We start from the raw sequence: 16,879 nt of genomic DNA, 5'->3' as shown, positions 1-16,879 counted from the left end.
AATATTATATCCATAATCCAAAAACGCCACCGGTCAATAAACTTTTAAATTCTGTTCTGAAGATTGGGAAGTGTCATACATTTTTGGAAGATGACCCACTGGACATAAAAGTGTATTCTGTGTTCTGGGGTATTGTGTTTATGGTAATACTATACAGAATCTTAAAAATGAACGTAGATATTTTTTGTCACTCTCTTTGATATATTTCTTTTCAAATATTCGCAACAGCGTGGCGTCCATAACCATAATGATCTGGCTTCCACAAACTATTATTTAGCGCGCACAAGTTATTATCCGGTGCATTCTATATCGGTTATAAGGCGCGCTCTAGTAAACCATCCCGTGTGCTCTGGGTAATGACAATAGGGCGCAAAATATATTATTTTGTTATTCTATGTTCCTACGCTCCGTATAAGTTAATTCGCGCTTTTAATCTTATTTTTGTATCGATGAAGGGGGGGGGCCGTAAAGTTGGGATGGTCTTTTTATTTTGAGGCATGCTTACCAGAAAGTCTTTAAGGGGGTTGGATGGTCGACTGGTTAGCAACCTCGTGGCCTTTCACCGGGTCCTCCGGTTTCCTCCCACTGATAAAGACCCCTACGCGCAAGTGATTTATTGAAATGAAATTGAACCATATGTTAGTCCCGAAATGACCTAGTTTGATTCGAGTGGACGTTAATCTCTATCTCTCTCTCTCTCTCTCTCTCTCTCTCACACACACACCAGAAAGTCTTTAAATATTCGGTTTACCTCCCCTCCTCTGATCGAGTCAAATGTTAGTGTAGTTATGTCTCGGTTTTTGTCCCAATCGAACGACTAAACAGCTGTCCTAGTCAGGCCTTCCGTCCTGCACCATTGACAAGGGGAAACCACGTCGGAAAATCCCGATGAAATTTCTCGGCCAATGCAAGGATTGAACACGATACCTCCAGGCTAGCGAGCCAGCGTCTTACCCACTTAGCCACCGTGGCTCCCCTCTACTTACAGGGCCATATACATTTTTAGAAATATAATTGACAATTCTTAAAATGACGAAAAACTCATTTCTGGGACGTAGGCTATACCCACTCGTTTACTTTGCACGAGAAATAAAAACATGACACCAGGTTACTTCCATGTGTAGATTTTTTGCATGTGGTACATTATACTTCCATTTACGAATAAATAGTGACTCGTTTTCCATGATTTTCCGGCGTGGTTTTCCCTTGTCAGTGATGTAGGACGGAGGGCCTGACAAGGACAGCTGTCTAGTCGTTCGGATGGGACGAAAAACCGAGGTCCCGTGTACATATTGGCGTGCACGTAAAAGATCCCTTGGCAGTTGGAATTCGATATAAGAGTAGTCCGTAGGCTACCGCCGCTGCCCGGGCAAAATTTCCCTCATAGCACACGGTATGGCGTGTTTAGGAGCAAAACAGTAGGACGTTAAGCCCCATTACATTTCATTTCGAAACGTGGACGACTTGAATCATCATATTGTACCGAATTGGTCTTTATTATTATTAGAGCACGAAGCTATGTAAAAGCGACTGGATGACCAGATCTATGTTTTGTTATTTTCCTAAATTTATACGGTATTCGATAGCTTGTTGCTGGTTGTAATAGTCTTAAATAATTTCGCAATTCGGAAGCATAAGTGTAACGTCCCTGTAACATCCGTGTAGCCTATTGAAAGAATTTGTTTTCTGAGTAAAACAGAAGAATTCGAAGAAGAACTGGGAATATCAACGAGAGAGAGAGATCAATACCCAGGCAGGAGTGGTAAAGAGTGCAAACTGCAAGGTAAATTTACACTGTAGGTCTAAGTAGCGCTAGGTAGGGCCTATTAGTTTGGCTGTGATCGACATTAATAATAATTCTCAGTTCTGACTAATGAGTGTAGAATCTTCTGATATGTTTTGTACAATATTACAATAATTATAGTGATATCGTATAGCAGAGCAGTATGCCTACGTAGGACGTTAAATTTCATTTCATATAGACATTTTAATTTTTCTTCCAAGAGTAATAATACTATAGCTAGTAGGCGCAATCTATATTTCGTTTCGTTTTTTATACTTTCGATGGTCAAGACTACATGAAGATCTGAAAAGTTATAGTAGAGTTCACGCCAAGGGTAAAATGAGTGGCTTTTGACCCTATGATGTGAGACATTGATTAATCAATCGGCGTTGACGTTTCTAGTGGTTTACCCACAGTTCTGTGCATAAAAAGGCCAAGAACTCGCCGTAACAGACCATTTAATTCATTGGTTAATTCCTCACATCAAGTAGAACGGCTGTTAGCCGTTACATAACAAGTCTTCCAGATCCTAGTGTAGTAAAGACAAGTAAAACGAAATTTTGAACTATAAAAAACGAAACGAAGTAGGATCTGTGTTTTAATCAGATTGTAGAACAGACACGCTAGTTCACCAACATTTTAAGTTCAAAATCGACGCTTTTAATTGAAAACACTAAGTATGCCTCTAAATATTCTGCTTTCCTTTAATAAAATTGAAAAGGTTTAATTTATTTGTGTATCGTTATAAACAGATGTGAACCGAAGTAGGACCCATTACAAAACAGTATACTAATTGTCATTGTTGGATATGGCTGCCATTTAGAGCAGAGATCTTTTCTCGAAGTATGAAGTAGAGTTCTCTGTGTGCAGAATGTGTCAGTTTGACATAGATGACAATATACATGTAGTCAGAATTATAAATGTCAATGGAAAATTACAGTTTATGGGTGTAAGATAAATATAGAGTTTATGATACATGTATACAAGGCCGGCAGAAGCAATTCTGTTCTGATCGATTTCTGGCTAATATGTGGTACCTTATTTATTTTTCAGATCTTTTGACAAGTTAAACTTTAGAATAGTGATTGAAGAAACATAGCAATTGACATATATTTCTACAATTAATCAATTCAATAATTGATAATCGATCACAGAAAAAGAAAAATGGCTGAGGATTCAACAAAGCACGTTGTGTTTTTGATTCTTGGAGTCATAGGCTTCGGCCTCCTTCTTGTAGTTATTTTGGTACCAATTAGTTTTGTAGGACTTGAATATTATGAGGTGAGTTTAATCCTTATATTTTCAATTCTTTTTTATAGCGTGAACCCAGGATTTGATCAATTTTATTTGTTAATAATAAACCTTTTAAGAATGACAAAACTGACACAGTTATATGGGACAACAATCACTGGTTTATTATACACAATGCTAACCTCCACCCCAGTTACTAACCTTTTCTCTATATAGAATAAAGCCGAGTTGTTCTTTCACTTTCCTTTGTTCATTTCTGATTTCTGGACATATATTTAGTATAAAAAATGATCATTATGTGTACCAGTATTCTGAGAAATATTACACAATTTTTTCAAATATTGCAATACATTGTATATTATGACATCGGAATACAGCAAGAAGAAATATTGCAATATATTATAATACAATATAGCAATTATAAAAATATTGCAAATAGTTTGATATTTCAAGTAGAAATATTGTAACATATTGTGACCTAATTATATTCCCAGTATAATGTAGTTATACCGATTTATATAAATTATATAGAGAATGTAATTGTACCAATTTGATAAAATTATATAGAGAATAATCATATTAAAGGATCTTAACTTTTGTGATTAGATCCAAATAATGCATTGTAGCAATTTGCTTAAATTATATATAGAGAATAATCATATTGAAGGATCTTAAAGGAGCTAAATCGCTAATATTTGGGACCTAGAAATTGACACAAATTGGTCCCAACACTATAATAATGTAACATGAATGTATATAAACTGATTTACATTCAATCGTTTCCATTTTTACTCTAATTTCAAATCAGTTATGTTCGGCGAAATATGCCAGAAGTGTCAATCGAATAGCAATCTCTAGCATCTGGTTATTCCGGTCTACACTGATAGTATTTATTGCGCATGCTCTCCAAATAAGAACATGACTTGTGGAATATATCTAGCCTCGTTCTTCGAGTCCCTTATTTCAAATGGCACTGAAACGCATTATGGTACACGATTCGTGTACCAATGGTAAAACGTTTATTTTGTCTTAATATTGGATATCAGAAACTCATCTTTTCACGACACGATAACAACACCAATGTTGATTTAAATTGACAAATAATTCGTGTTTTCAATGTCGAAGACTTTGGGTGATATTGAGTTAAAGACTTAGCTACTTTAACTTTTGTGATTAGATTCAAATAATGCATTGCATTGGGTTGACCTATGATCAGTGATGAGACAAGCTCCATAACATAAAAGTTCTGTTCTGGAAGATTAAGAATATGTCAATTTGTAGGAATGTTCATCAGGTATCAAATTTTCAAAACTTATTTTGATTTCTTGTAGACATAGATTTTGAAAGGACAACTTCGTTATTGGTGGACATATTAGGTTACAAGACAAGCACCCAGTCACGTTATTATTATTTTAACCATCTTTATAAAATTTTTTAAATGTAGATGGGATTTAAGAGACAGAAATCAACTGGAACAGTTAAAACCGATAAAGTCTACGAAGGCGGCAAGCATTTTATTGGTCCAGATTATGAATTTAAAGTATTCCGCTCAGATGCTCATTTTGTTACCTTAACCGATGTCTCTGTTTTCACTTTGGATAAATTAGAGGTATGTGGAAAGAATTGAACAGAAACCTTACCGAGAGCATTATGTCCCCTTAAACTTCAAATGATGGCAACCTTTAGTTAAAAGTTGCTGATCAGAAAACTCACAAGTTTTCACAGCTTAATCCACTCTAAAATTCACCCACATTGATTATTTAGCATTTAATTTAAAAAATCAAATCTGATAAAGCATTCACTCTGAATAGATTTAACCAGTTAGCATGGAGGTCATATTTGGTGAATTCAGGAAAACTTGAGGCATCACTCCAAATAGCCCTATGCAGTGCTGAAATTCACCTATTCAGACTTGGCAGACTGAAGATTTGGGGAGGTCCTTCGGCCAAGGTGTATAATAACTTTGTCTCAATCATAAGCCTTTCTTAGACATCTGTCATCATCCTCGGCTTTGCTCAATTGTGTTTAAAACACACTCTGGTCGTGAAGGTGCGGGTTTGGGAGGGGCCTCATAAGTGAAATAGCCTAGCGCCTCTCTTTATTTAAATCCCACACTGAGATTTTGTTTACATACTGTAATAAGTGATTCTGATGTATTAACAGGTAGACCTAGATATTTCGTTCCAGTATTTCCTGCGACCAGATCAACTCTCTTTATTACACAGTCAGTATGATATTTACTATAAGAATATCATGAAAACCAGTGCCACTGATGCCTTAAAGGTAATTATAGGTGTCCTTTAAATTAACAAATTGCCATTTTCTCCAGTTTGATCATTGAATTGGTGTCTGCATGTTTTTTAAATCTGGCAGTTGACAGACCGTCACTGTCATGTTACTTTCTTGATTAGCAGCCTTTCTGCAGATTATTTTATTTACAATGTTATTTTTCTTGTTCAGATAAAATATAATTTTAGTTCAGATAGAAAGTAGGTAGGGATATTGCAACAATTTACCTAATTATTCTTAAAGGAATATCTTGTTAATAGACTATGTGATCAGGGATGGCACCAATGAGATGCCATTGGTGTTCATAACTAAAATAATTTGAATATGGTAATTTGGCACTCCCATTTTACAGCCAATTCTGCTCTTTATTTGTCTCTAACCAAGTAAAAAAAATGATAATAAAAGCTATTTAAGTAGCCAAATGGGAATACTTCATTAATGAATAATTATCATAAGCCCTACTAATATTTCTTTTTTAAATCCTATATATAATTTTTTGTACACACCATGCTGACAAAGTGGTACAGACAAGTGAATTCACAATACCCTTCCAGGAATAAAAAACATGAAATATGAATTTATTTTGCAAAGTTTTTGTGCGTTATCAATAATGACCGACAGTGAAAAGTTTGAAGTAGAAGCCCTGGTTCAAACAGTATGTATGGTATAGTGAAACTTTTGGTGCACAGTACAGTCCTGTAGAGTGTACAAAATGTAGAATGAAACTGACCATACTGTCAGTAATATGTTTTCATATTTCTTAAATACAGGGTCAAGCTCCTAATTACAGCACTAGACAGTATATTAGTGAAAGGAACACTGTAGAGGAGGCCATGTTTAAAGCTGTCAGAGAGAGGCTAGGAGGAAAATGTTGTGCAAAAGACTGCTCTAAACATAAACATGGTTAGTAAATATCATATTTGAATGGATTTGTGGCAGGGGGACAGATGTAGATATATATTGTGGAGACCTTTGATGATTGTCAGTACATCCCTCCACCTTTGCCAAGTAATGCAGGTAATATTGATGCTGATTTGTCTGATTGGCTTCCTGTCTCTTCAGTAAGCCCAGTCAGAGCACATGCAATACAGTAGGACGTTAAACCCCATTGATTTCATTTGTCTGATTGGAAACAATACGATATTTTTCGACCAATCAAAAGTCTACTTCCCATAGTTTAATTTTAATTAGTGGTTTCCAAATCATGCTAGTTTAATTAAATCAAATCATGTTATTTCAAACCAAATCATGTTAGTTCAAACCAAATCATGTTAGTTCATAGTATGAACTTCATACCAAATCATGTTAGTTTCAAACAAAAAAAAAGATTGTGAAATAAAATGTAGGACCGTGGGTGGGAGGCGAATGGTTTAATGTATACGCTTTAGATCTTGATCGTTTATTCGTGACAAGGAGTAGGGCCGCCTGTCCAAGCTCTTGGGTTTTCTCTGAGTTCTCAGGTTTCCTCCCACTGCTAAAGACCAATACATGTACGTAAGCAAATTATTGAAATAAAATTGAATTATATGTTAATTCAAATCTGACTTAGTTTGTGTCAAGTGGTTTTGTATCGGTTCCAGGAAAAAAGCTAAACACACAATTTCTTCTGCTTGGTAAATTGTAAATTATGATTTTTATTTTGCAAAACTTTTCAGCATGTCCTCCAGGATGTAAACCTGCCTCTTCCTGTGACTTGGCAGATAAAGGTTTGTTTGTGGATGTCAAATATTTCCAACTAAAATCTGTTAATATACCCGGAGACGTCGAGGAAAGATTTCTCAAGGCCTTAACTTTACGAGAAGAGGCTGATAAAGAACATTTATTGCAAGAGGCTCAAGTTGTTCGTAAAAATACCGAAGCTGAGGTAAGGAACACATGGGGTTTTTTTGCAGTTAGTGAGACGCCAAAAGTCAGTTTATAAATTTTAGTTCGGAAAATATCTTGCGATGATATGATATTCTAGTTGTTTTTCCATAGGTGGCTCAGCGAGTAAGGCACTGGCTCACAAACCAGGGGGTTCCCCTTGTCTGTGGTGCAGGACTGACTAGGAACAGTGTGTAGTCATTTGGATGGGACAAAAAGCATTGGCAGATGGAATAGGCCATAGTACCGCCGTCCTGGCAAAATTTCCCTACAGAAAAGTTTAACCCCATGTCAGTCATATCATATGACCTAATTCGTTATACATGTATATTCTACAGCCAATCATGGTGTAATTCATGGCCTACTCTAAAACATATTTGGGTGGCAGTCTTAACACCCCAATAAAGCTGGTGCAGAAAAGTAGAGGTTAAACCTCATTTCATTAATTTGATACAGGCTTTGAGTAAGGCTTAATGAGTAAGGGGCTGGCTAGCAAGTTCCTCAGGATTTTACCGCATGGTTTTCCCTTGTCAGTGGTGCAGAGCAAAGGGTTGGGGGGGGGGGGGGATGGGGCTTGACAAGGAACAGTTACTAGTAATTTGGATGGGACAAAGTCTAGGTCCTGTGTACACATTGCCGCTCACGTAAAAGAACCCCTGACAGTTGGAAAATCGAAATAAAGAGTAGGCCGTAGTACAACTGTCTGGGCAAAATTCACCTTATACATGTATCACAATGTGTGCTGTATGCCCATCTTCACTAACCAGGTTGATGCAGGACAGTTGGATGTTGAACCCATTTAATTTTGTTTTATTTATAGTTTAACCATAAAAATGATGTGGATTTAAATAAAGGATCATTTTCCTTAGATTAACAAATCTTTTTGTCTATCTTTAATCTTAATTATTTGTATGAATCAGTTTTCAGTTATAGGAAAAGAGCCTGTATCAATTATTTTTCTTTCTCAGTTAATTTTCATATAAAATTTCAACTGCTTGTTGGCCAAGGTCTGTCAAAGGAAAGTGTTTATTTCAATTGAATTTCATGATTTGAGGGGCACATTTGTTTTTTTTAATTTCATGATTTCCATCCAGCCATATAACATATAATAATTAGTTTTTCAGGCAGAATGGGGATGTCCCTAGCAAATTTATGTCAATAGTAAATTGAATCTTATTTAACATTGAAAATTGGAGTTATGTCCCTTGAAAGTTAGCTCTTTGACCATCAAACCATTTATTTTTATGGCCTCATAGATATTTTTCTTAAAAATTGACAACTTTCATTGTTTGTTTTTTAACTACATTATTTTCAATTTCAATAGGTTCAACGCCGAAAGAATCAGGCCATTGAAATAAGTCAAAATGCCACAGCCCAGTCTCAACTTCTGGAGGCCATCTCACAGGCTAACTACACAGCAACTATAGAAAAGGCAAGAAGCAGTGGATTAAAGCAACTATACACCACACTGGGTATTACCGATCAGAATATTAAAAACAGTTTTGACTATCTTCGCACCTTGCAAGGCCTTGAAAATGTCCATCTTACAGTGGACTTCCAGCAGCGTATCGCAGGCACCTTATAATATTTCAGATACTCAACCATTCAAAATAAACTTAATTTTGAAACACAAATAGAAGAAGACATTATTAAAAACTTTCAATTTTTTATGAAATTATTGCGAGTGGTGGAGATGCCAGTAATTGCAACGAATATTTTCATGGATAATATGAATAATTAATAATATTATTGGAGTTCTCAGGAGTATTCATCAATATTTTAACCCTTTAAAGCTTCATACACATAAATAAGAATTATGTGATTTTCAAGCAGCGTTCATAAATGTTAATTTAAGAAGAAAATTGTTTTATCGTAATGGGGAATAGATAAATGTGTTTGTCTCAGAAGTTACAGAATCACTGTAAACCATTAAAAATTCAGTCTAAGCAGATAATATATAAAACAAAAATCTTGTGCAATTTAATATAAAATTACTTGTGAGTTTTGCTTTATTATAATCCTTTAAAAGTACAATATATTTTAAGGAGTTTTAATTGCTATTGAATAAAGAACAAGTGCGATATAATTATTGCCTTAATTTACATATAATTTATAACATGTTTTATACTGACACTAATTTTATCCAGTTTAAGAACTTTTGAATTTTTCTGACATTCAAATTATCTGATTGATACAGATGCTGCAGTAGGACATAAAGTAATATATATGGCCACCTATAAGAGAACTTGGTAGTCTATAAACTAACTGATTAGACAACAGATACAAATTATTATCTGAGATAGTATTTTACATTCGTTTTTATATTAATAGAATTCACATAACTTTGTAGTCTATAAACCAGTTGAATAGACAGCAGAAAAAAAATTATTATCTGAGATAGTATTTTACATTTGTTTTTATATTAATAGAATTTGCATAATCTGTTATTAATGTTAACTTTTTTTCATAATTATTTTAGTATCTTCATGTACTAAGAGAAACAAATTTGTATTTCTTAAAGATACATTATGGGAGATTTTAATAGAGAGTTGGCCATTCTTGCTATAACAGTTCAAAAATAGATGATGAAACAAGAATATATTGAAAATTTCAGTCAAATTACTTTATTCTGAACAAAGTTATCACCATTGTAATTTTTGACTAGAAATAGGAGTCAACTCTCTCTTCACCGTCTCCGAGAATGGACGATCGTTTGATTGACAGGCGTTAACTCCACCTTCATAATCTCGATTATCAAGTAACGTTTTCAATGGCTGTGGTTTGAGACGGGGTTGCAATTCAATTCGTATCACATTTATTTTTACTACAAATTAAAAATAAGACTTTTAATATATAGATAAGAAGCGAAAGTTTGAAAGGAATGGACCAAATCAATGAGGCATAATTATAGCTGACTTCTTGTTAGCCTGCGTGTACTCTTGTACTGTAACTGGTAGGTCTGCGTAACTCCCGAACAGTGATCCAATGGAGCTGCAATTCAACTGAGGTGATGTTAGCTGCAATGTTTATCAATTTCTATAATTTTTCTGTAAACGCAAGTGACAAAAGAGCGTAGCCTATAATACCGACATCCAAACTCTCATTTTAACCACAACTAAACATAATATCAAGGCCGTATATATCGCACTTTCAATCAAATTGACTGACATGCGGCCTCGCTTCGTACAATCTATCGTTTAGCCTCGATCTAAAATTATTTCTGGGAGTATGACGTCAATGTAACGGTTAATCTCCGCTTACGACGCCATTTAAAAATTTAATCAATCAACGAAATCCTGTTTAAATCCAAGCCGAATCCAAGCCATCCGTGGGTCTTGTTGTGTAAATAAAGATCTAATTTATAATTTCTATGAAGTCTAAATAAAGACTTGGAATAATCAGATTTAGCTCTTGCATAATGTATGTTTAATGATATATTGGGTAATAATGAACTTCATCGTTTACTGAACATAAATTACTTTCTGGTTTATTCTATATTATCACTAAGTATGCATTACTTTTTTTATTATATTTATCACTAAGTATAGATTACTTTCTGATTTATTATATATTATCACTAAGTATACATTACTTTTTTTTTTATTATATATTATCACTAAGTAGAAATTACTTTCTGGTTTATTATATATTATCACTAAGTATAGATTACTTTCTGGTTTTATTATGTATTATCACTAAGTAGAAATTACTTTTTGGTTTATTATATATTATCACTAAATAAACATTAACTATGTGGTTAATAGTATTTATCCTTAAGATAGATATGACATTGTGTATGTTAGTCATTGTTGGGTATCTCTTTTGAATTTTTTATAGAATGAGAATTTACACTATGCAGCTGTCTCTCAGGGAATTTATTTCACAAAATAATGCTTGAAAAATTTGATTAAATTTTTTACTCTTTTGGTTCCTTTAAAGATTATTTTTCATTAAATCATGTAGTTAATGAATAAAATTGTTAGTTTTGAGTTCTTTAAACTACAAATTTTTATTTATGGATATTATTTTTTTTATTACATAATATAATATATCTTTTTTTTAGATGGTTGCTTAAAAGATCTTTTTAAAGTTTTGAAACAACATTCTTGGCATGACAGAATTTACATTGCCAATTTTAATACATGCCAATCGGATTTTATAAAATTTGGTTCATATTAATGCTGTGAAATTGATTATTCAATGAGTATGTCCATGAGTAGATTAAATAGTTTTCATATTTTGTGGGATAGTTTTTAATATTCCATAAAAATACATGTTGTGTTCATGAAAGTCCATAGAAAAGACCAGTTGCAAACTTATTTTTATCCTTATAATAACTTGTTTGGTTTTAGTGTTCTAATTATATTGCACTGTGATACATTTTTGTATGACTATATATCTTTTTTTCATGTTTTGATGTTTCATTTTGTTTTACACTGACCGCTGTATAAATTGAAAGTACAAGGTACATAAAGCCACTGATCGGCATTTGTATTTTTGGGGAAATATCTCATTTTTCGGGAAGTTTAATCCATTCTAAATTGTACTAAGATTGATTATTTAACATTTAATTAAGAAAATAAAATATAATTATCAAAGGATAATCGCCCGGGTTGGATTCAGTTGTCATTAAAAAGAGACCCATCAAAGATTTTCGTAGAGATTGTAAGTGGCTCTGGCTTTTTGACATCTTCCTGTTTATTGTCTGTGGGACGTGCCAAAAGTTGACACATTTTCAATCCCTCATTATCTTTGACTTGAACCATTTTTGAACTGATGTCCCTTTAGAGATCCAACTTTCACAATATTGTAGTTTGTATGGGATTAAAGATCCTTCAAATGACAATCAAAGACTTTAACATTGTAATGGATGGTTAATTTGGAGTGATCTGAATTTGTGTCTCAGATCTTGGAATTCAAATTAACATAATATTGAATAATTGATTTAATTTGACCTTCCAATCCTTGATCCCATTTTAGATCACACCATTACAGAAAGCGGTAAATTGAGTAACTTAACTTTATGTATTTTATAAATCTTGCAATATATTTCATTCATGATATAGCTCAGTCTTTCCCTGTCTTATTCAGAATAAAAAGGTTTTTCATTATATAAATATGAATTTTAAAGATTCTTGTATATGAAATGTTATATAAATTATATAATCCTTTTATGTAATTTGCTCAACTATTTTATATTCTTTTAATAATGTCTAAATTATACCCCTTTAAATCCATTTGTGTCAATTTTCAATAAAATTTTATAAAATAGATTTGAGTATAAGTTATGTTTTTATCAAAGATATATTATGGAAGATAAGATAAAGAGCTGGCAGTGCTCACTATAATAGTTAAAAACTAGATAATGTGAAAGAAAGGAAAATGCTGACAATTTAAGTCAAGTTGCTTCACTCTTAGCTGAGAAAACCTTATTCTAAAATCACTGTAGGTTCGATTGTCTTTGTTACAGCTGTCACGATAATTAACAAAGTCTTGATTATCCATTCTTGCTGTTAATCATAAGTGGGCGTTGAACAGCAGATTGGATTCAAATCCAATGAAAATCGGACACATAAGATGGCATCTAGAGTTTATTATGGTCTTGTCATGTTAATAAATGTCTCATTAATTGTTTATATAACATTTCAGGCCTAAAGATTAAGACCCAGAAATCAAAAAATTGTAGACCCCCTTCCAATAAAATGTTAGCATAGAAATATTTTTCTCATGTCCAGGATATATCAATCGTTGGAATATAACTGGATGCAGAGAACCCCAAAACTTGAAGAATCGATGGAGATTTCCTTCAACTGGTTACTGTAGCCTTTTTTCCGGTCTTGTAGAATCAAAGAAAATTGCATTTACATTTCTTGCCATTTTTTTGTGAATATTCGTGATTTTAATTTCATAGCAGAGAGATAAGAGAATTAAGAGGTTAGAATCTTGCGTGTATTATAACATGGTTACTAGTATGCTACTTTCAATTTTGTATCTCAAGATTCTTTGGAGTACTTCATACACGCTTTTGGCTAAGACATGGTCATGTGTTACTCCATCTGTTGTACTAAGCATTAAACCCAATGAACATTTGGGGCAAACATTGCGGGAAGAAACTGGCCCTAGATCACCAAAGATTTTCCCTTAATAATTGTAGCACTTATCGTTTTTGAAAGGGTCCGAAGATCGCGGAATGCTGAATATCGATAGGATCGCCCTATGGGCGGAGTTGGACAGATGAACAGAAAATAATGAAATTCGATAGATTTCATGTCCACAAACATAACCCATTAAGTTATGTTCTCATGCACACCAAACTCCAACTCATTCGAGATGATCCAATTTGTGCCAAAGTCCAACTCATCTAGAGTGACGGACACGGACGACGACATAATTCGTCCACATGAAAATATATGCGTATAAAAAGCTTTACAGGACATGTAATAGCACGGATTTAACAGATTTCTAAGGTTATTACTATACTAGAATTGGTAACTTGTTCAATTAGTACATTTATCAATGAAATGCTACGTGACCAATTCGTTGATTTTCCAACTTGGAACCCTTTGACGGAGGGCCTGGCTAGGAACTACGGATAGGACGAAAATCCAAGGTCCCGTGTACACATTTGCGTGCACGAAAAAGAAACCATGACAGATTTAATTCGATATAAGAGTAGGCCACAGCAAAATATCCCTCATAGCACACAGCATGGCGTTTGCCCATCTTCGTTAGCCCAGTAGGAGGTTAAACCCTATTTCATTTCATTTCCAATTCATTGAAAAGACAGAATTCGAGAGAGACGTTTATTCAAACCAGACTTGTGACCCAACAAAGCTAGTGAAATTGCTGTACAGTTTGAAACTGATGACAAGTCCTTAAATTCAATAATTGTCCTAAACATTGTCATAAACAGGGGAAGACTGTCGAGGAACCAGAGAAGTCAGGGACCCCTATTGGAAAACACATTAACATATATTCTTTTTTCAAAATAAATAAAATCCACTGGAAAAATATAATTGCCGAACTAAAACAATATTTCAATTGTTAACTACAGATAGCTGTCGTTTAAAAAATCTAGGAAAGTAAAACATTTTCGATAAGAGAAACAAAATGTTGACACGAAGCATGTGAGAAAATATTGATTTCATTTCTCATGAGATCTTATAACGTGTAAGTTGAAAACCCCCTTGGGATACAATGTAGTATAATAGGTGGCGAAGCTATTATTATTGGTGATGCTTTCAACGAGTTTTGATGTCCTTCTTTTTGCATCTTTTGTATCAGCAAAACCCGTAATTTGCGAGTAACATATTTATTAAGTTCATAACACCAAACATGGAACTACGAACCATTGCATTAAAATAATCACCGAACAGTTTCTCTTTGTGCTACTACATTTTTATATATACAAGTGGCCATGACATTACCCACCTTAACAGGGGCGGATCCAGGAATTTTTGCAGGAGGGGGTTTGCGAGGTTCTTGAGACAATGTATCCCCCCCCCCCTCTCTATCGTCATTTTAGCGTATATACATACACATTGAGCTTTTTAAACAGAGAAATTCAAAACCTCGTTTGACGTCAATTTTTATTATGAATAAATACAATGACATTGTGATTCAATGTCATGGATGCAAAGCATTAATTGTGATATCACATAATGTCTATATCATTATCTCATGCTTTGGTGCCCATCCTGTCCCACATCTGACGATAAAGGATAAAGCACATGGCCGAGAAACTTTTCTCATAAAAAGTGTTGATTTACAAAAAAAATTATGTAGCTGAGCGGGGGGTGGGGGTGTCCTGGATCCGCCCCTGCTTAAAAATCTCAAGTAGGCGTTTGATTTTTCAGAATCATTGAATTGTGCTGTAAGCTTTCGCCTTTATTTCACTTTTATTTGATTACATATTAAGCTATGAGTAGCACGTTTATGGGTCAGATTAATTGAGTATTAAATGCGTTACAGGCCTGTAACGTTTTTGTAATCAAACGAATACAAGGCTTGCCACGAAGGCTTTAGAACCATCCACTACTATAGCTGGGAGTCAAAGATGGGAGTTATCAGTAGTGGCACCATTCCAAGTCTCCATGCAGCTCAAAGACCATTATATTTTCATTTTGTGGTTGCTGGTTCTGTACTCGTTTATTCGTGCCATGGTCCAATAAGTAGTAAGTTTGCAGTGACATGTTCGCAAACAGAGCATTGATCAACCGGAAGTATGCAGTGATCATCCTAATCTAGAGCTGAAAAGCCTTTAATCGGGGGAAATAAACCTTTTTGATACTACGAGGGCTGGCTGAAAAATTTTAAGTCTATCTGTGAAATACCTGTACAAAGTCGATGGTTTCCATTTATTTTTCGACATAGTTCCCTTCGAGGTGTACACAGTTTTGTCAACGCTGTTGCAAGGCCTGGATGCGGGACAGGAAAGCATTTTCTTCAATCACAATAAAAAAAAGTCGATCACAGCTGACATGACATCATCATTACTAGGAAATTATGACCGGCTACATATGGTTACAAATCTGGCCAAAAAAGGACATGTACTTCAAAACGACACAGATTGTCACGGGACGTCAGGAATCCTAACAGGTTTCTGATCCGCTGTCGAAAGCTTTGGCACCCATCTTGCAGAAACTTTTGTCGGTCCTAACTATCGGTCAACCCTCTAATGAGAGATGCTCATAACACTGGCAGTAAGTCGAGTGGTCAATCGTCGATCAGCCATCACCATATCTTGCACCCCGGTCATGTTTTCTTGAATGGTTGCTGTTGATGGCCTTCCAGGACTCTCTCTGTGACGCTTAAATTTTGCAGCTCAATTCTTTACTGTAGAAATGGAAGGGACATCACCCCCTAAAGTAGAGGCCATGTCTACATGTATCTGTGTTGGAGTTCGTCCTTTCATTGCAGGTACTTGATGATTGCCCTATGGCCAGTTTTGTCCATTTCTGGTGATTTCAATGGTCTGGAACGAAGACAATAATAACACTGCAGTTGCGGTTCTTATGTCTATGATTCATTCAATGATTGTACTTGTTGGTGGCAAAAGTTTGTTTCAGCCCAATTGATCTATCCTTTTCAGACTTAGAAGTTTTCATCCAGCCCTGTATTATCAAATGATAACCAAGTCTTGTACAACTGGAAGATATATGCACACACCTAAGGTTGAGTAATTATTGGAGCCAGCCCCGGACAGAACATAGGATGATGTATTTAAATAATTTCTACCAGAACCAAGAGAAATCACTAGAAGTGCGACAGGAAATAATTAAATTTTAAGTCTATTATATACTCTTCAAAAAAAGTAGGGGATATTGAAATGCAAATACCTATGCAGGTTGTGATATGATAAATAGTCATGGACACTTGACATGCTTTGAGAGTATGTTCACGGATGAAGAACATATCGCCCCAACAGAACCTCTGAGCTGCACATGCGACACGCAATAGCGCCATACACGTGGGATGGGTTCATTGTCAAATTTGACACTTCAAGGAAGGGTTGATGAAAACTGCCGCGTGCTGGTTTATCTATCCATGTTTGCTTTCCTATCGGTTCTTGCATAAGATTTACTGTTTAGCGTATCTTTGCTTTAGTGTGTTACGTTTAATTTGATCGGGAGACGTGTTCTTCGACGTCAACGTCAACCGACAACACGGCAAGAATTGGCCGTGGCACTGCAA

At 34.7% G+C, this 16,879-nt stretch overlaps 1 protein-coding gene across 1 annotated transcript; it reads left to right on the top strand.

The window, feature by feature from the left end:
* Positions 1 to 1,579: 1,579 nt before the first annotated feature.
* LOC126831986 (uncharacterized) lies at positions 1,580 to 12,451 on the top strand. Its single transcript, XM_050562670.2, has 7 exons — positions 1,580 to 1,783; positions 2,837 to 3,064; positions 4,479 to 4,643; positions 5,198 to 5,317; positions 6,094 to 6,226; positions 6,979 to 7,187; positions 8,511 to 12,451. Exons 2-7 carry the CDS (start codon positions 2,948 to 2,950, stop codon positions 8,769 to 8,771), a joined length of 1,005 nt encoding a protein of 334 aa, XP_050418627.2. The 5' UTR covers positions 1,580 to 1,783; positions 2,837 to 2,947; the 3' UTR covers positions 8,772 to 12,451.
* The last annotated feature ends 4,428 nt before the right edge of the window (positions 12,452 to 16,879 follow it).

This window comes from Patella vulgata, chromosome 9 (assembly GCF_932274485.2).
Source record: "Patella vulgata chromosome 9, xgPatVulg1.2, whole genome shotgun sequence".
Lineage (NCBI taxonomy): Eukaryota > Metazoa > Mollusca > Gastropoda > Patellidae > Patella > Patella vulgata.
Note: the sequence above shows the minus strand (reverse complement) of the source record. Positions and strands in the feature narration are given on the sequence as shown.